We start from the raw sequence: 21,277 nt of genomic DNA on the forward strand, positions 1-21,277 counted from the left end.
GAAACGGTGTGTACCATTTACAAAATCCGTTCAAGGTTACCGAGAGAGTCTGGAGGGAGGCAAAATCATGGAAGTATGCAAATGTAAACACGTTTGGAATTTTGGACTACCTTTCAAGAAATCCCGTTTTCTCCGAAAATTTTTCGTTTGGGAAGACCACAATAGGCTTACCATTTACATTCCAACCGAAATTTCCGGACTTTTGTGCTAAATGGTGAACAACCTATAACTCGGATACCTTTCAGGTATTCCGAGTAATAATTGTTGGTTATCAATCGATATCCCTCGATGTACTGGTGTGAGAAATAACTTTGAACATTTCAATGCATCTGGAAGCGCAAAAACAAAGCACAGATGATTTCAAGGATCTCATTTTCCATGGACTCTTAACAGCAGTCCCCAAAAGGTGCAGCGACCTGCAGTCATGATAATGTGAGTTGTTGACAGATGTAAAACAGGATTGTCTTTCAAACACTCTTTATTTTACGCTTAGGACTCGTTTTTTATTATACATATTTATTTTACCCTCAGTCTGCATTTTCTCCCTGGTCTGCAGTCTGCAGCCCGCATTTTACCCTCAGTCTGCATTTTACACCCAGTCTGCAGCTCTCTGCAGTCTGCGTGTTACACTGACCGTTTGTGCAACTGCCAACCGCTTGTTTTGGAAAGCCGATCTTTTAACATGCTTAAAAAATGAATGTGAAGTCTGACGACTTAAGTCCTCTTCGTTCTTGAGATACAAAGCTAATTATGACACCCAGAAATGGCCCGTAAAGTTTCGGAACTTTCGAGAAACGGACCCTTTGGCTTGTTTCTAGAAAGTCCCGAAAACTTTTCGGGCCCGAAAAGCTAGTCGTCAAACTGCAAACTGCTTGTTTTGGAAAGCTGATCCTTTAACATGTTTTTGATGTAAGAAAAACAAAGAGGATTGCGACGTTTGATAGTTTAGAACTTCGGCGTTGCGAAGATATAAAGGAATTGTGGCACCCGGCTTCTGTTATTAAATCCTGGAAATCATTTACACCGGATTAAAACGTTCGTTCTAACCTGTCAGATCAACAGAAAGTTGGGGTCATGTATCTTACATTCTTCGACCACAGCTGGCATTAGGCGAGTTCATACTAGGTACATAAGTAGGCCTTAAGTTTGCCTTAAACAAGTATACTTGGAGTGTGAACGGGGGTTATTTTGGTTTAAGTACCTTACTTTGTAACCTTGGAAACGACCTATCCTCAAAGAAGCCGAAGTACGCTCTCAAGTCTAGTTTTACGTGCTCGAATGCGTGCTTACGCACTATCAAAACACTCGAAAGCGATAACACGTCAATCAACTATACGGCGGGAAAAGCTAGTGCACGCAAACCTTCTTGGCGAAGCAAAAACATGGATCACAACGGAAGCCGACATCGTTTCTTCTCTCATCAAATTGTAATCCACAGCTTCTATAACTGTTGCCGGTTGCAAGCCGCCATAATGCTAAACCAACCCTTTCTTCTACGCTAATCGGCGCTCGCATCCGCGTCTGTTGTTTTTGCAGATCTACTCTTACAAGGTCACAAAGGTATTCAAATGTTTCATGAGTGACACGAAAATGTTCCCTCCAAAGAAAATGAAGTGCTGGATTAGCTATTAGAGGGCGAAACTAGTTCTGTGGTCGAGGCCAAACCCAAGCTCTTCTTCTCAGTTGTGGTCTTTGTTGCTGTGAAACTCTGCCATACACATAAGCAACATCAGACGATTTCTCCGGCTAATTCTAAAGGCTTCCTCCATCAAAGCAAAGCAATACATTTGTTGAAGCCCGAAAGACCGCTCGCAAGAGTAGAGAAGTAAAAATCAAAATAAGGCATGCTATTCGAACGTTTCGAGGGCGCATGGTGAAAGTTTGAAAGTCTTGCTATTTGCTTTGTCGGGTTTTGCTGCGTAGTTTGATTGACAAGCGATCCCGCAAGTAGCATACTTTACAATTTAGTATGAACGCTTATCTTTAAAAGACATCGACCGTCTCAAGTTCTTTTGAGTTTTTAAGGTACTTAAGGCCTACTTGGGCCTTAGTGTGAACTCGCCTATTGTATCAGTTCCTTTGCTATTGCGTATTCGTCATGGCGGAGAAACAAGGGAACTCAGCGTGCCACGAAACTCGTAGTTGCTCGGCTAGGTTCCCTCATCTCGTGTCGTTCATTTCTGCTTTGATCTGCATCACAGTGTTGGTTCGCGTTGAGATTGTGAACAAGCGAGTTGACACTATCGAGAATCTTTTTGCGGAAGTTCGTATCCCAAAAACTGATCGTGAAAGATCAGAGAAAAGGATTGAGAAAAGGGACACTGCTGCCTTCGGATTGGGCCGCAAAGAGAGAGATTCACATCTCAGAGATGCGGAGACAGGTTAGTTAAACGGTTGGATTGTTCAAGAGCGGGACGAAATATGTATGTGATTCCTCCAAGTTGCGTTATTATGATTTTGAATTCACTTATGAATTGCTTTGGTCTTTGGAATAGACCAAGAATCTATTGCCTAGATTGATTACGCTTCACACTTGAAGTAGTAAATCCTTATTCATATATTAGCCTTCGTGAACAGCATTAAAATGCAAGCGTCTCAGAAGTGGCGCGCGAAAGCCGCGAGGAGAAGTCGCGGCTATCCTGCGTTTTTCGCTGGCATTTTTACGACTCACGCAGTCTCTAAAAAGAAGAGCCTGATCGAAGGCTACGAACTTGGATAACGTTAACATGCCAATGAACTTATGTTATTTTCTCGGATCAGGATCCGGATTAGAGCTCTCTCTGGTAGAGCGCCAAAACATTTGGTATATATTTCTTATAATGTGAAACAAAACCCACTGTAAAGAAACTTAAAGGTTTCAGAATTAGGGAGCTTAACTTGAGCACGCACGTTTTGGAGACGCGGACGGCAACCGGAAGAGAACATTTCGCGTGCTAGGACAGTTGTGTCTCTCAGATTTTTATACTTATCATCTCTAATGGAGAAAATATACTTAGGAATGTAAATGGTGTTGTGTGAAAACAGGTTAAAAGGGAAAACAGCTCACTTCCGGTTGCCGTCCCCGTCTCAAAAATGCGCGCGCTTAAGCTCCCTAATATCCCAGCCCTCATGACGAACGGAAGTTGATTTCGTCTGATCATGAATGCCAGTTATCGTGGTTTGTACCTAGCGACAAAATAGTGCAGAGGACTTAAACTTTTTTTGTAACTAAGCTTTAAATTTCTTGGCTTCAGTTCATCTTTGGATGAGAGGCGAGCCAAGAAGCTGGGATGTTTGGTGCCAGAGTTACAAGAAGATTAGTGACGGGATCTTTTGCGACGTTTACTGTTCATTTTGACGTCATTCGATTGTATAAATGTCGCATCGGGTCCCACTTTTAACTTAATAATAAAGCGATTTTTCCTGTTGACAGATAAAACCGAAAAGCTAAGAGCCCGAAGGCTAATTGAAAGCAGCCCGGAGACAGACAGTCATAAGTTTATTGTGGATGCTGTGAAAAGTGAGATCAACAAGACCTTGACCTCTTTAAAGCCAAAGGCATTTTGTTCAACCAAAGAACAAATATGTGTGCAAGGCCCACCGGGAATGCCAGGCCCAAAAGGGTCACGTGGTAAGAGAGGACCGCGAGGAAACACGGGACGAAAAGGATCACGTGGACCAATAGGAAATCCAGGGCCGCATGGAAAATTGAGAATCAGTGGCCCACCTGGTCAAAAGGGAACACAGGGAGTAAGAGGAATCCAAGGTCCCAGGGGTTTTCCGGGAGCAAAGGGAGAACCAGGGGAATCGATTTCAACCCCAACGGTTGTGATTTCCCCGATAACACAAAAGGTGAGAGAAAATCAGAATGCCGTTTTCCAGTGTTCTGCAACAGGAAATCCAAAGCCGAGGGTCACATGGCTCAGGTCTGATCGAAGCTGGACTCACCGTTTCCGATATCAGTCAGATGGAAAGTTAGAGGGTCGTCACGTGACTCTCGGAGACGCAGGAAAGTACACTTGTGTCGCTGAGAATTTGCTTGGTTCAATGAACAAGTCGGCAATTCTAACTGTTGAAGGTAAACGGAAACAAAAAAAAATCATCTTTATATAAAATACATCAGGAATTCATCATCAACATCATCAGCATAATTATTGAACCTACATAGTTTAATGGGCTCGCTCCCACGGGTCTCCTGTTGCTCAGCGATATTGATCGGAAGGTCGTAGGTTCGACTCCTGCAAAAGAACCCCTTTACAAAAAAAAAAAAAACTCTTAAGGTGGGGGTACACATGAATTTGAATGGAATTTTAAGAGGTTTAAAGAAGGGATGAAAAATATATTTATTTTTGGAACACCAACAGACAGTTGCCTCCAACCCAAGAGCACACCAGATTGGTAGGGGACTGTTTAGGTGTCCATACGTCATTTTTAACTTCAAATTCTAATTTTTAAACTACAAAAAATCTGAAATATTTCTTATTTCTCCAAATTTTACTACTAGCTCTTTTAAGAAAAACTATCTCCTCCCAAATACACCTAAAAATCACCAAAAAATTTACAAAACATACCAAAACATTGATTTGTGAAATGAGCATAGGGTTTTGTATTGCTTGAAACGCGAACAAGATGTTTCCATTAAACCGATTTTAAGCGGCGTGAAGACGGCCTTCAAGTGTACCCCGCCTTAAGTATCGCGGAGTCACTATCGGAAAAGAAGTCATCCCTCAGGATTAACGTTTGCCATGTACCTCAGCCTAGTTGTTGTCGTCATTAGTACATCTAACGTCGTCTCGTCGTAGCGAGTGCAATCATCATCATCGCCATTGTCATCATCATCATTATCATTATGACTATCTTCAATCATTAAAGTGCACATGATTCGAAATTTTACCACCAATTTTAATTTCATATCATTAAAGTGCCCCTGTGATCAAAAAACCACTTCCTTTTTTCCTTCAGATTTTGAAAGTGTGTTTGGTTAACACCTGACTGGCAAAATTTTGAGCTTTGATTTTTATCCAAAGGCCGTTTACTTTGAGTGTAAGTTTTGGATTTCACGGTCCGCCATTACTCACGCTCAAAACTGACCGATTGGACCTCAGACGGTTGGATCCAGGGAAAAGTGACGTCAGCGGCTCACTAGCTTAAAATTTTAGCGTGTGAACGCAGCTTATTATATATGCAAAGCGTGAGTTGAAAAGTCTTAAAGCCCAAAACCCCCGTGCTGCATGTTAATTCTGCGGCGTACACACGTATTGCATTCTTAAACTAATGAGCCTTTGACGTTATTTTCTCCTCGATCCAGCTCTCTCAAGAACATAATGTTAGTAATGGCGGACCATTAAATAGGAAAATTTCAGTTAAAATAGCCTGCGTAGCTGGCGGGATTTTCGTGCGCGAGTGCTTCTGATTTGGTTGCGAAGCCGTGAAAGCGAGTGGCTCAGCCGTGAGAGGATTGGTGAAGAGTCGAGTTGAATTCCCGCCTGCCCAAATTCATGGGGTTTTTTGAATTATGCGTTCACCAGTGCACGCGAATTTCGGATTGGCTGAGAGCACTGAAACGTCAATCAAATGTTTTGGTAATTTCCCTTGGGAGAGTTTCGAGAGACTGAACAAATCTTCTCGTCAAAACAAAATCAAAATATCGCAGAAGCATTAACTAGAGCGTTGTCGCTCTTGAATATTCGTCGGGAAATAGTGCAGTTTTGTTGAAGCCAGAGCAGGAAACGGCCCTTAACAATCTTCTTCATGGGAGAGACGTCATGGCAATTTTGCAAACAGGTTTTGGCAAGAGCATGATATATACTGCCTTCGCTCTTGCCAAAGAAGAAATCTCTTCATCGAAAACGTGTGTGATTGTCATTGCCCCGTTGAAAAGTATTATAGACGACCAGATTTCCGAAATGTTGTCGCTGAACTGCACGGCAATGGAACTTACGACGGAAGCACTGAATGCGGTTCGAGAGAGTCCACCTCAATTTCTCTATCGCTCCGCTGAGACGGTGTTAGGAAAGGCATTCCTTGCCGCTTTAAAAGAAGACAGTGCTCTACATCGAGCCGTGTCGACGATTGTGGTCGACGAATCACACACAGAATGTCAAATTCGCTACCGTTTTCCATTTTTTTCTGCACAGATTTACTATTATCGATTTCGTCTTATCATGAAACGAGCTGAACGTTTCAACGCGACCACCCGTGTTAACAATTACCACTTTAGCTTCGGTGCTTGAACTTTCAAGTAAGTCTTCCACGTTTAGATATGAGAGAAAAAGTTCCCCAGCTTCCTGAGGTGAGTCATCCGCTGTGTTCAAAGTAGAGAGTTCGTTGTGATCGCTGTCAGTGTTAACCACAGAGCTCGAAACAACTCTAAAACATAAGGATATTTTCGCTGATGATTTTTGTCCAGTCGCTTTTTTCCCCTTATCTGGCTTGAGGACTTCTATCTGGCGATGAAATAGTTGTTGGCAAAAGCCGCTTGAATCTACCAGAATGGTCATCAACTTCCATCACAGCCGAGTTATCCTTCTCTCTTTTCAAGTTTGAGGCGATGAAGGTATTACTTGGAAGACTTACTTGAAAGTTCAAGCACCGATGAAGGTATGGAAATCAAATGCGTTCCGTATTTTCGTACCATATTTTCGTACATACTCGATCAGAGAACGTGTCGGATTTTTCAATTTCCAGTCCAATATGTGAACAGAGTTCTGCCAAAGTCAGACCTTGTATGCATCCTTCGCGCTTCGAGACCTTGAAAAGGTTTTGCGTTGAAATATACGAATTTTTTTTTTAATTCTCCGTATTTAATCTTTAGCGGACAACAACACAATCTACAATTATCATTGACGTTTGAAATAGCCCGTTGAACATTGCCAGGCTTTTTCGGCGTATCGCCCTTCGTAGCCATCGAAAAAGACGAAAGAGCATGAGGATTTGTTTTGATTTCTTGCCAAACGTGCCACACTTTTCTCGCGAAGTTTCATATTACTATCAAGCCTATGATTGGCTGGGGAAATTGAAGCCAGACAAGTTGTCACCGCGGGTGTCAAAATGATGTGAAGGGGGCGGCAGTCAAAAACCCCTCGAATCCGGGCAGGCGGTTTTTATTTTTCTCGCGGCTTCGCCGCTCGTTCTCGCGCGCTTCGCGCGCGAATTTCGCGGCTTCGCCGCTCGTGCGCCCGGCTCGACAAAAACCGCCATGCTACGCAGGCTACAGTTAAAATAAAGAGGTGTCTTTTTGAAATCAAGGCTTAAAACGTGGGTCACTTAGTGTTTTGTTAACATAGTTTTGAAATTCAAAGAAAAATATCAATTTATTTTTTGGTCACAGGGGCACTTTAAAATTCAGGCCTTGCTTGATAGGATTTCCTTCTTAGAATCTTCGTACAAATGTCCGAATTGAGTTTTTTCGCAGCACGAACTTCGGCATTTTTGCCAAAAAATTGTGACATTTCCCGCGGGGCCAAAAATGTCTTCAGGACGTCATCGGTTGTTTTAGATTGCATCAGGAAATATAAACAACATTACAAATCGGAGAGTCTGCGGAAAATATTGTGTTGGTAGCGGCCCTGGGCTGGTCAGCTGCAAAAATTTTAGTTGACCCCAAGTATATTAATGCATCTTTTTTCCTACAAAGGAGGATTTAAGATAGAAATGGACAATGATTTGCATGCCCAAAAACACCGGCCCGTTTTCAAACCTACGAAGACTTCGATTCGGTTCTGTGTTTGCAAGAAGCGTCGATCTAGCTGATGTATCTGGGTCCGTAGATTTAACAAACGAACTTTCCCAACCATAGACGTAGCAAAAAAAAGGAGTGTCAACCAGCGATTGCAACAGATGGAGAGCGAAGGAAGGAGCAGTGTGAATTGATATGCTCTCACGGGTGAGAGCCGGTGCTCTCGATCGATCACTTCATTCTAGGCCATATCGTTCCAAGTCAGATCGTTCCACTTCTACGGTGACGATGAATAACGATTTCCTCAATGTTATTCAGCACTCGGATATTAATTGGAATGCACTTAGCGCGTTCAGTGATTATAAATCGACAGACAATATAAGTCCCAAGCCTGCCTGTGGATCGTGTTCACTGTTCATAAAAAATAAATTCGAAGATGTACGATGGAAAAGGCCACGAACATGAAATATTGTAGAATGAATGCATAAACAACCTCACCAAGTCTGCTTACTTTTCACTAACGAGACAGGGCACATGAGTATAAACACACCTAATATACTTGAAACGTTTAAACTGCGCGCGGAGAATCTTAACGATAAATAGACAATTCGGAAATTCAAATGCTGTATTTCTGTGTATTTTCAAAACCAAAAACGTTACGGAACTGGTAACTGGTACTCCGGAAGACCTCGCCGTTTTGATTTTAAAATCTGTGAAAACCATCCAGTAATCGAACGTTCGAATTCTAAACGCCTTCCAAATAATATTCACATTGAAGATCCTCGCGTCTTTTAATAATAAAATGTAGACAAATGGATAATTAACTCAGGTCCTCAGAAAGATCCTTAAGCCCACGGAGGAGGAGAGCTGTAATCTGGATACCGAGAACTGAAAATACAAGCGATGGGCCCTCAAGTGATATGAACACACCGCAAGATTTCGCCCGATGTGGATTTCACGCCAAATTGTTATTCTTCCTTAAAGAACCTGACTGCAACTGCCGATAAAGAAGATCAGGGAATACTCTTTATTGCTGTGCGGGCTTTTGCCGCTTTAAATCGTAAATGTACGCTCCCCACCACACTGAATTTTCGCAGAAGTCTGCATCTTTACACAATCGATGACGTCAAAACCTTAACACGATTCCAGGCCAGATTCCAGGCCAGATTCCCAAAACTAGACGCTCCATGAAGCGTACACTGGGTTGCCTGTGGTACGTGTTACACAAAAACAGAAGACACTGAATTGGGTGGTATTGATCTACAGCGTTCCAGTTTATTTTTTCAAGTGGGTGGTCATTAAGACCATTTGAGGGATCACCTAGATGTCGTGCCAGCAGAGGCCCTTTGGCTCACACGTTCACACATTTAATTATTTTGTAATATCCTGTCCCATTTTGAGGTATTTTAGTTTTTTAAGCCGGCTTTGGTAATAAATTCAGTTTAAAGATAACAAAACACGTTCTTGAGTAAAATCACACGTTTCTTCTTTTAATGAATAGTCTGCAAAAAAACTGCAAAATTGCTCTGACGGACGTTTTCCTGCATGTCATGCATGTCTTGCAGTTGCACTAAGCAGACGGTTATTGCACACACTAAGGAAGGACTGAAGATGTTGTTTCCGCTTTATAATTCCTCTTCTTTTCAGTCTAATCTGATGCCAGGTCAAAACATTTTTTGGCTTTACGTTTGCACCAAAAAGTACCATAAAAGCCGGGAGTTAACAGTAAAAGCCAAGCCAAAAGACAGAAGAAGAAAAAAATAACATAGTTTTTATATATAACTCTGAATCGAATTCTCATCGAAAGATTAAGGACAATCGATATCGATCATAAAAACACGAAAATTTCTGCAATCTGTGACTTTTATGAATCAAGGGAAAGGTCGTGATGTTCTGTAAAAAGGAAGAAATTGATCACGTTCTAGGCAATCATAAAGGTGCACGTGATCACCTTAATGAACTACCTGAATGAACTATGGGAATGATTGTTAATCGTTCGTCGTTTTCAGAGTGAAACAGCGAACTTTTTAGCCAATAAAATTCCGTCTTTACGTTTCATCTGTCGGGTCAGGAAGCCTTCTTTGTCGGTTTCCTGAGAAACGTATCTATTTTGACTTCAGGGTGAACTAATTACACAATCACGAGGTTGAGCGGTCATGTAATTGAAAATCTAAACATCTATGAGATACAAAAACAGACTTGCGAATTATCGTAAATCACATTGCTTACAAGTACAAAAGCAAAAGAAATGGTTAATAAATATGAAGTTTTTTACTATCTGAACGTTTTTGGGTTAGAGTAAAGCGATACATTGTTGAAAAATCTTCCTGATAAAGGAGCTATGTCACGTAAATGATGTAATTTCGACACTCAAAATTCGCAAAAAGAAAGCATGAGTTAAATGTAAACAATCTTCGCACTGGCACGTCGTTGCAATAAATTGGATTAACCAGGAAGTTAAAGAAATATTGTCGTCTTTTCAAATAAACTTCATTTTACACTATAATGACAAAACAGATATTTTTCTGAGGTTAAACTTTGCTACTGATTTAATCTTTTGTCACAGAGAAAAAATTCCTGTCTCCTCGCGTATCACATTTCAACGCACGTATGTAAATTTGTTAAGCTCGACTATTACACAACATGATGAATTCATAAAGGCCACCTTTTCCAGCGAAAAAATTATTGAAACAAACAACATATTTGCTATTAGAGGCAATAAACCCTTCCTATTTCATTGCGTGCGTGAAGAGGATAAACTCAATCGTGTCAAATTACCATACGCAACAAAATAAATTTTAAGTTCAAACCCTTTCCTGAAGAACCTTTTCCTTGAATAATGAAGCACAAAATAGACGACAAGCTTCCTTTCAAATAATTCTTGGCTGTCACATTTGCGTTTATTTTTTTTTACCTAAAGACTGTGCAGAGTTGAGAACAAATAAATACAAATAGCCAGACAACAGAGATCACGGATCCACTAGTACTTAAGGCGTTCGATTCCTTCTCTATCTTTGTTGAACCCATAAGTTACCAGAGAATTTTCCATTTGGTTTCAGTGTTGTACATAACATCACACTTGGTAGAATATTAGAAATACAGCTCACTTTGATTACGGCGCGACGGGCGAAAGATTGCTGTTGAAGACCATTCATTACTCGACGCTTTTAAGATTCCAGATATTTATTTTTCACCTCTTGTTTTGTTTATCCAAATGGGATCCTTTTTTAAAGACCCACTAAAACGCCATTCGCGTTACAATGACTTTCGACGCCATTGTGGGTTAATTAAATGTTCTACTGTGTCCACCGGATAAAATTTACGCAATTCTACCCCCTCAAGTCTACCAAACATCATGCAGAAGACGCTTCGCACAAAGACACTACTTTGCAGGGGAGGGACCGGAATAACTTTTCCCGACATGGAAAACATAATAATAATAAAAAAATAATAATAATAATAATAATAAAACGACGAAATGAAACGCAGATTCCGACTGGGTCTGGCAACCCAGTAAAAATACGTGAGGTGTCTTCGCATTTTAGATAATGTTCTCGGGACAGAAATTAAATTGTTTTTATACAGAAATGCTTCTTAGACCATTACAATTTAGATTTATAATAAAAAAAATGGTGGTAAAATTTCGAGTAATGTGCACTTTAAGTTACGTTTGAGGGGGTTCATTTTATTGCTGATTGGACGTGGTGCAGATAAACCAGCAAGCACCTGTTAAAATCGTTTTGACGTTAAGTTTACTCTGGGCAATTTCTTTTCTGCACAAATTAAATGGGCTGGAAAAGACCAGGAAAGGAAGAAAGAGAGGTGTTTCGAACAGTCAGAATTTTCATTCGAAAGAAGAGACATGCTCATGCAGTGTGCATGTATGTCCCATCCATTGGACACTAAATTAGACATTGTTGGAGGAAATAGTAGAACACATTTCCCAGAATTTTTTGTCATTGTTTGTTTGTGTGTTTTTCGTCTTTTGTTTTTTTAATATTCGCCCTACTAGCTGGTAATTCTCCAATTTGTCGAAGCGCAACTAAAGCGCGCTTTCGAAAATGGCTTTTCTTCCTTTGTACCTTGAATACTTACAAACATAGCTTCTAGCTGTCATAAATGAGAAAGGGTGTCTGTTTTTGGAGTGTTAAAAGCATAGGGAAATATCAGAGAATAACCACTTTCCAATAAAAGGACAAAAAGAGGTCCCAAGTAAAATAAATTTATTTTCACTCAGCGGCTCCGCGTGTTCAACTGGTCCCAGGTCCCACTCACGCGAAAACCAGCCAAAATGTCACGCTTCCACGCTGTCGCGTGACTGGATTTCCCGTTCCCGTTGTGACATGGAGGAAATTAAGTGGCGTTTTGTCGAGACAGAGAGCTGTGTATGGTAAGGGATCATTGACGGTAGTTGGTGCCATGGAAATCGACACAGGTCCCTATCAATGCAAGGCCAAAAATGACCTCGGGGAAGCTTCTGCAGTTACTACATTAGTCGTCTGGCCTCCACCAAAGTTCATCACTAAACCACCTAGAGCAGTTACAAAACTGACTAATGAAACATTGTTGACGAACTGCTACGCAACCGCTCAAGCCTCGATTTCGTGGAGACGCGTTGGGGGTGCCTGGGAGGGGGGACGAATGAAAGTGAAAAATGGATCGTTGGAAATTTCTTCTTTGGAGAAGACTGACTCTGGATCTTACATTTGTGAAGCCAAGTTGCTGTTCTATACTATCTCAACTACGATGACATTGAAAGTAGAAGGTACCTAAACGGAACTTGACGATTTTCTAAGCAAAATATTATTGCACGTTTCTGAAACAACTTAAGCCTGGTTTTCACTAGCAACGCAAGCACAAGCGCAAGCATAAGTAGCTTATTCTAAGTGAAAACGAACGTCGACATAAGCATAAGTCAACCAAATCATTCGCCATTTTGCTCAAATGCTCAGACGCAGGGAATCTGGAACGAGCGTTTTAATTGGTCAGACGCTTAGTGACGTAGCAAATATCCTTGTTCTTATGCTGTGTTTCGTTTTTACACAAGGCAAGCGAACGCAAACATAAGGGCAACCACAAGAAGGAGGAAAAATTTTGATACTTGCGCTTGTGTTTATGCTTGCGTCATCCCTGTTTTTATGGTGAAGCGCTCTTATTCTTCGCTTTTGCTTACGTCGCTAATGAAAACCAGGCTTTAAGTATCCGTGATAGTCATCGGGGTGTTGTAGGTTCGACCCCTGCGAAGGAGAATTCGGAATTTTTCCGAGGATCTCCGAGTCACCATGGATAGTGTATTTCTTCGTTTCATCACCGGGGTTAACATCTGCCGCAAAGGTAGAGCTTCCGAACTAGTAATCGGAAGTTCGTAGGTTCCACTCCTCCAAAGGAGCACTCGGATTTTTCCGAGTATCCCCTAGTCACCATCGATAATTTTTGTTTCCATTACATTCACCAGGGTCAACATCTATCATAGTGGTAGAACATCCGAACTAGAAATCGGAAGGTCGTAGCTTCGACTCCTGCAAAGGAGCACTCGGATTTCTTCCGAGTATCCCCGAGTCACCATCGATAAAAATATCTCTTCATTTTATTCACTGGGGTTAACAACTATCTCAGTAGTAGAGCATCCGAACTAGAAATCGGAAGGTCGAAGGTTTGACTCCTGCAAAGGAGCACTCCGATTTCTTCCGAGTATCCCCGAGTTGCCATCGGTAAAAAATATGTTAATTTCATTCACTGGGGTTAACATCTATCACAGTGGTGGAGCTTCTGAACTAGAACTCGGAAAGTCGCAGGTTTGACTCCTGCAAAGGAGCACTCGCATTTCTTCCGAGTATCCCCGAGTCACCATCGATAAAAAAAATCTCTTCATTTCATTCACTGGGGTTAACATCTATCACAGTGGTAGAGCTTCCGAACTAGCAATCGGAAGGTCGAAAGTTCGACTCCTGCAAAGGAGCACTGGGATTTTTCCCAAGTTTCTCCGAGTCACCCACCATCGAAAAAATCACCTTTAAGCAGTTGTTCAGAAGCCTGAAAAAATCCTGGACTGAACGGGTCTCGAACTCATGGCCATATAATTTTTCGCGTGAAATGAACTTGTTATGGACCAACTGCTAAAGTGGAATAATAATAATAATAATAATAATAATAATAATAATAATAATAATAATAATGAACGTAAGGATTCGGTTTCACTTCATAACATTCTTTCATTTACATGTTTTGTAATATTTTTCTTTCATTAAGTAAGCGGAGCAGCGATAACGGCAACTTCAACAAAACCGTCGCATCAAAATACTGTTTGCGCTGTTATTAAGGCGTTGAGATAAAAAAGAAAAAACACCCATATGCAGAGCTGGTAAAAGGGACAAACTGATATAATGATATCTGAAAAAATTGACAAGAAACATTAGGGCCGTTTACACGAAAGAAAATAAGCCGCGGCTTACTCTGGCGGCGGCTTACATAAGACGCGAACACACCGTATAAATGGTAGAAAATCTACGTTCACGGCTTTCTCAAGCCGCGGCCTATCCTGGCCTGGGAGTTTAGTTCCTTTCGGGTATTATGTACGCCGCGGCCAGAGTAAGCCGCGGCTTATTTCCTCTCGTATAAACGGCCCTAATGAGTCGATTAGAGGTATTGGATTAAGATTATATGTAATGTAATGGTTTGTTTTAACGTTATTCTTATGTTAGATCCCCTAAACTTTAGGACAAATGGTCGCAAGGGACGTTATGGTATCATACAGAAGTTCTCAATTCCAAACAGCGGACGTTATAAAATCAAAGCCTGGGGCGCCCGAGGTGGCACACACTCGTATAACTACGGAGACAACCCAGGAACTTACTACGGAGGCAAAGGAGCGTTCAAAGAGGGAACGTTTACGCTGAGTAAAGGAACAGTGCTGAATATTGTGGTGGGACAGAAAGGAGGAGATTCTGTGGAGGTGAGAGGAGGGCGATCAACTGGTAGGACTGCAGCTGAACTGGGATTGTCTGTGGAGGACAATGCCGGAACAGGGGGAGGGGGAGGAAGCTTTGTTTATACATCAAGTAATGTGCTTTTGCTGGCTGCTGGAGGGGGAGGAGGTGCATCTGGTGGATACAACGGGGTTGATGGTCAGACGGGTACTAGTGGGGCTAGTAGCGTAGGAAAAGAAACTTCTCAGAGCAGAATGGGGGGAACTGGGGGACAGCCAGGTCAGTGCAACAGTGCAAGTGCCAGTTTTCATGGGGGAGTTGGCGCGGGATGGTTAGCGCAGGGGTGTGCCAGGGCAGGAGTTCATCATGGTGAAAGGGGTGGATCACGTGCTCAGGGTTGGGTAGGAGGACGAGCAGGGGCAATGAATAGTGGAAAAAACGGAGGACCACCCCCTGGTGCAGTTGGGGGATTTGGTGGTGGGGGAGGAGGTTCTGAAGATAATGGTGCATCGGGTGGTGGAGGTGGGTACTCTGGTGGAGGAAGCGGCACTCACAAGATGCAGGCCGGAGGGGGAGGTGGTTCGTTTTGCAGTGGTGCGAGTTGTTCCGGTACTTCTGGCCTAAATTCGAATGAGGATGGCATGGTACAAATATTCGAATTATCTCACTAGTGATCAAAATATATCCTAGGCGTGTGACGTCATAGCCTTGTTAAAAACTTTCTTGAGGTATAACAGCCAATTTAAGTAATTTTATGTAAGCAGTTACCTTTACTTGAGTTGTTTGTGGGTGTAAACGACAAATCACAAACGAGGAAGTCACTCATGCACGCCAACACTCATGGCCATCAATCACGGTGAAGTACATTCTTGTAAAGAAGGATAGCTTTTGAAACCACACTCGTAATTTTTTCCAACGACTACAAATTGCACCCTTCCATAATGCTCGTTCAATTTTGTTCGTCTTTGAAGTCGAAATCATGTGATTACCGATACTAACCGTCAAAGGTGTTCAGTGCTAATTTTGAGAAGTTGACATTGTTTTTTTGAGGTTCAAAGCCTGAATAAAGTTAAGCAAAAAACAAAGAAAAAAACCTCAAACCTTAGTTATCGGAATACCTATACTGTTTTTTAATAGGCCATTTTCGAAATATCAAAATTCCGCTTGATCATGAGGTCTCGTGAGGCAGAGAGGACAAAAACAATAGAAACAAGTTGCAATGTGAAAGATGTCAAAATATTATGAACTTTCCTTTGTCTTTGTCCTCTAGACCTCTCTTTCAAGTGGCGTATTAAGTGGCCACTTATTACAGTGGCCTATTATTAAGTGGCCACTCTTTCAAGTGGCCCATTATATCTAGGAGCAAGGATGGCACAGTCGGTTAGTGCGCGGCCTTGGTGCAAGAGATCCTGAGTTCGATTCCCGGATCTCGCATCCTTGTTTCGACTCCTTTCCTTACCGTGTAGCTAAGTAGCTTTAAATACCCGTAACAAGGAGCACTGATGGAGAGGGGGGAGTAAAATGAGCGCACTGTCAACCTCAGGTTTGTAAGTTGAATTACTGTTACGAGTTATCGACGTTAAATAAGGTCTACTTTACTTTACTTTACTCTTTGAGTGTCTACATGGGAGAAAGATTTTGAAAAGTAAGTAAGATTACAGCTTTTCCTCAGTTTGATTTACATGATGAAGAAATATCAGTTATATTAGCATTAGGATTCCTATTTAGAAAATTGGAGCATCTCAAAGGCCTTCCTCTGCAAAATGAGTTTAAAAGTAATTTAAAACGGTTCTAGGATCTTTCAAGTGATGGATCTTTCTGTCTGTCACCCATGCAGACGCTATCAGCAGAAAGATGTTGGAGTAAAGCAAAGTACAAATATTTGCCTGTAGACTGAATACTGAAAATACATCCCGCTAAGATGATTTGTCTGCTATGACCTACCTTCACGTTTATTAAAAATAACCTAAGTCACTTTATTAAGTTTCAAACCGAGCACAAATGCTCGAATACTTCGCCAAAATACAAATCAGGTGTGCTCAAATATTGGAGCTTGGTCTTTTTCCCTCCATGTAAACGCAAGGATGTCTTGTGATTTAGTATTACACTAAGAATAAAGAAAGGAGATAGCAATAAACTGATAGTGTTGGAGGGGTGTGATCCTTAGAGTGTGATAAACGTAAACCTATCAATGAATGTCAAGTAAACTCACTTTACTTTACCCGAAGGGAAGTTTAGTACTGTTATTGTTGTCCTGATAATAAACTGGCGTTAGTATCGGGTGAATACAGCGCCGCGCTAATAACGCAAGTTATTTTGCGCAGACTCTTGGTTATGCATTGTAGAACTTTTTTGGCAGAGTTATAGGGAATATTGGTTGATGCTTGACGTGGGTATATGGGATATGTACAAGACAATACGAGGTAAGAGGGCGAATCCCCCAGTTTTGGTCCCGAAGAAAATTATTTTAGTCCTATTTTTTAGTTGACGACTCCTCAGTATTCAGTTGATGTTGATGTGAAAGTGGACTGCGCGGTCATGGAACAACATTAAAAAGCCTTTCGCAACACTTGCGCAATCTAAAAATACTAAAAATTTCAAATAGCCCTCATGGGGTACAGGGAATAGTAAAATAAATAAATAAATAAATAAAAGCAAAGTGACACACAATAACACCAACCCAGTGTGGCCAACACATCACGCATGTGCATAACCATTTCACCCGGTCAATTGGCAGCCATGGACAGCTGTTTCAGCCTTGTTGGTCCTCATCAGCATGGCATAACCAACAAACCAGGCTGGTGTTTTTACTGTCGCAACATTCTCCTCCTCCGCATTGTGAAGCGAAGCTCCGTCCTCTTTTTGGGTATTTATTCTGGTTTGCGACAAGGCATTCACTTTTCTTTTTCCCGCTTGACCGTTCAGTAATTGATTTGTCCTGGAAAATTGCCCATGGTGTCCTTTACATTGCAGAGCACCTTGTGTCCTTCGGTTCGAATATTACTTTGTCGTGTTTTTGTAGTGCAGCCCCTGAGTCTCTGCAGCACCTTTTCTCTGACTGCCCTCCGACCCAAAGTGTTTTGTCAGGGCTCCAATCCTAAACTGCGATCAAGCGTACTTTTCTTGAGACAGGGCGCTAAAAAGTACCTTTTCGCACCATGTCTAGGGAAAAGTACGCCTGATCGCAGGTTACTCCTCATGCTTACGCGTTCCCCGTTGTGCTCATCTCTCCTATGTCGTAAGTCATATCCTCGTTGGTTTTAGTTATGATGAACTTCGCTGTGTACCCCATGTCTTTGTCTACATGCTCAATGTGTGTAAATATAGCAACTGGCTGACTGATTCTCTCGTAATGCCTATCGTTTACGAGCGGTCCTTCCAAGTGCTATTGAAGTTATTTCTAATATCTGCGATCGTGCCCGTTTTCATCTCCCTACTTACTTTCGACGTTTCCATTCTGCCCGTCGTTACCGTTATTTTCTCCGTCAGCGGTGTGCTAGAGGCCCAATTGCTTCTATTGAGCAAGACTGCCTTCTTCTACTCCTTTAATTTCTTTTCAGTTTTGCTTACTGAGTGCGGCCTGATTAACGCCTATAGCGTACCAAGTCTAACGTTGGATGAGTCGGTTGACTGGTGTCCCCATGGGGTCTGCCATCCGCTGGTGAATTTATTCGCGAGTTTTGTCATGTTGCCCTTCATTCTCCTCCATTTTATGGTTGTAGTGTTTGTTTTCTGTTCTGTATGTTATCTTTCAGTCGTTTCTTCTTTTGTGCTCGTAGTTTCATTCGTGTAGCGTTCTTATATGTTTTTAGGGGTGCGGTTCGATTCCCCGGCGAGTTTGTCGTGCTGGTGCACCCCCGTTTGAGGTGAACCATTGTAATCTCGTACCCAGATCTTCCACGGTCATACGGAAGGAAGATCTGGTAAAGTTCGATTTCGAGCATGCTCAGTGCTAGGGAGGCCCGAAATACGGGCTTTTCTATCACTGCGCATGTTTGTACTCTCTCTTGTTATTTTGGGTGATTTTGTGGAATAAACATGGATTTCGAGAGTATTCTTGAAGAGATTCTTTTGGGTAGAGGACAAGGAAACCTTAAACTTTATCGACTTTAAGGCCAAAAAGAACATTGCCATCTGTGTCATGAAAAGAGCTCGTACAACCTACTACACAGATCTTATACAAGGAAACAGTGATGACTCACGTAAGCTCTTCAAATTTGCAAAATCGCTGTTTAATCAAGAAGCCGACCTGACCTTCCCAGGCTATAATGATACAACAAAACTAGCCAATGACATCGGGAAGTTTTTTGCACAGAAGATTGCGCACATTCGCACTGAACTTGATACAGCTGCCTCAAACCTTTGTCCAACAGCGACAGAACCACTATACACATCATGTCCTACTCAGTTGACTTCCTTCCCAGAACTGAGTGAAGAAGACGTCAAGGGCCTAATTGGGAGATCAAGCAAGAAGACCTGCAGTTTAGACCCCATGCCCACCTTTTTGGTGGTCGAAAGTCTAGATGTACTCCTGCCAGTCATTACTCGGATGTTAAATCTTTCTCTTCAAAATGGCAACTTCCCTGATACCTGGAAGCTAGCAGATGTTCGACCTAGACCAAAGATTGCTGCTGAAGCACTCTTCGCCAACCTGCGACCAATCAGCAATCTTCAATTTGCTTCAAAACTGACTGAGCGGGCAGTGTTCTGTCAAATCCACGATCATCTTACCATAAACAGACTCTACTCTAAGGCGCAATCTGCTTATCGTGAACATCATAGTACAGATACTGCCCTGTTGCGAGTCAAAAATGATATCCTACTCAACATGAACCAGCAGCGTGTCACATTACTCGTGCTTCTTGACCTTAGCGCAGCATTTGACACTGTCGATCACACCATATTGCTGGACCGTCTGTCCTCTGACTTTGGCATATCAGGGCAAGCCTACTCGTGGTTCGACTCCTATCTTCGCAACAGATTTCAGTCTATCTCCATCAACGGCAAGACATCGACCAAGTTCCATACAAAGTACGGCGTCCCACAGGGTTCCTGTCTTGGGCCTCTTTTGTTTGTTCTCTATACAAGTAGACTGTTCAAAATCATCGAACATCACCTTCCTGATGTGCATACCTATGCGGATGATACACAACTGTATGTGTCATTCAGCGCAGACTCAGGCTCTGAGCAGTCAGCAGCATTAGAGGCCATGCAAAGTTGTATTGTGGATATAAGGAAATGGATGCTCCAAGACAGATTAAAGCTAAACGATGACAACACCGAGTTTATCGTAATTGGCACCAGACAACAACTTGCCAAAGTCAACGTAGATTCCTTATAGGTTGGAGAGAGCATAGTTACAGCAGCCAGCAAAGTAAGAAATCTAGGCTGCTGGTTCGATGACCAACTCAAGATGGACACGCACATTAATAACATCTGTAGATCTGCATTTTTTCATCTCTACAATATTAGGAGAATAAGGAAATATCTTAGGTCTGACTGCGCACAGACTTTAGTGAATGCGTTTGTTACCAGTCGATTAGATTTCTGCAACAGCCTGCTCTATGGGTTGAAAGGTAACCAACTACAAAAACTTCAGCGTGTCCAGAACGCGGCCGCCCGTGTCATCTGTAACATCAGCCGCTATGAGCATATTTCACCTTCGTTATACAAGCTCCACTGGCTGCCTGTTAGCTACCGAATCCAGTTTAAGATATTATTGCTTGTATATAAAACTCTTAATGGCCTTGCACCCCTGTACCTATCAGAACTTATAGAACTGAAAAAGCCTGGGAGATACAACCTGAGAACCAACTCGGACACACTCTTATTGAGGTACCCTGCGTTCAAGAGTCTTACCACTCTTGGTGACCGCTCATTTACATGTGCGGCACCAAAACTCTGGAACAGTCTTCCCAAGGCAATACGATGTGCGAACAATGTAAACATTTTTAAGCGCCTCCTGAAAACGCATCTTTTCCGCGATGCATTCAGCTGCTACGAGAAACAGTAACTATGCGACTCATTCTTAATTACATATAGATTATCCTTTGTAAATAGGTTTTGTAAATAAGTTTAATGAGCTTTATATATTATAACAACTTGTAATTAAGGTATATTAAGTTTCTCTCGATATTGTAATTTTTCTTTGGATATTGTAATGCGCCTGTGAGCATCTCTCAATGTAACAGGCGCACTATAAGTAATAAATTATTATTATTATTATTATTATTATTATTATTATTATTATTATTATTATTATTATTAGTTATTGCTAAAAAGGCATTTTGCACACCGAGAAACAACAGAACATACGTTCCAAGTAGTTTTTTTGCTTGTTCTGATGTTGTAATTTTACTTGGAAGATGAGCACCCTTCTTCTTTTTGGAATAGTAGCCAATTTCACTAAAAATTTAACCATCGCCATAAATTTGTCACTTAAAAGAGAAATAACTTCATCCTGTTAGTGTTAAGCCAAAATTTCTCGTGAAAAGAGAATGGAATATATTGACGATTCTGAACGGCTAACATCGCAACTCAAATTGTTTTTGTTCTGCTGTAGTAGGCGACGTGGCAGAACACTTGGGTAGAATGGCAACTACTTACAAGTACCTCATGGTGAGGCTGCAAAGCCTTTCAGGTACTGTCATATTTCAATCGATTCAAGGACATTTTGTTGTGCTGAGAGGTAATT

General features: G+C 41.7%; 1 protein-coding gene across 1 annotated transcript; it reads left to right on the forward strand.

Annotated features, from left to right (window-relative positions):
* Positions 1 to 2,070: 2,070 nt before the first annotated feature.
* Positions 2,071 to 16,810, forward strand: LOC138032912 (uncharacterized). The gene is made up of 4 exons (XM_068880624.1): positions 2,071 to 2,381; positions 3,413 to 4,057; positions 11,895 to 12,422; positions 14,359 to 16,810. Exons 1-4 carry the CDS (start codon positions 2,099 to 2,101, stop codon positions 15,252 to 15,254), a joined length of 2,352 nt encoding a protein of 783 aa, XP_068736725.1. The 5' UTR covers positions 2,071 to 2,098; the 3' UTR covers positions 15,255 to 16,810.
* The last annotated feature ends 4,467 nt before the right edge of the window (positions 16,811 to 21,277 follow it).

Source organism: Montipora capricornis, chromosome 14 (assembly GCF_036669925.1).
Source record: "Montipora capricornis isolate CH-2021 chromosome 14, ASM3666992v2, whole genome shotgun sequence".
Classification (NCBI taxonomy): Eukaryota; Metazoa; Cnidaria; class Anthozoa; order Scleractinia; family Acroporidae; genus Montipora; species Montipora capricornis.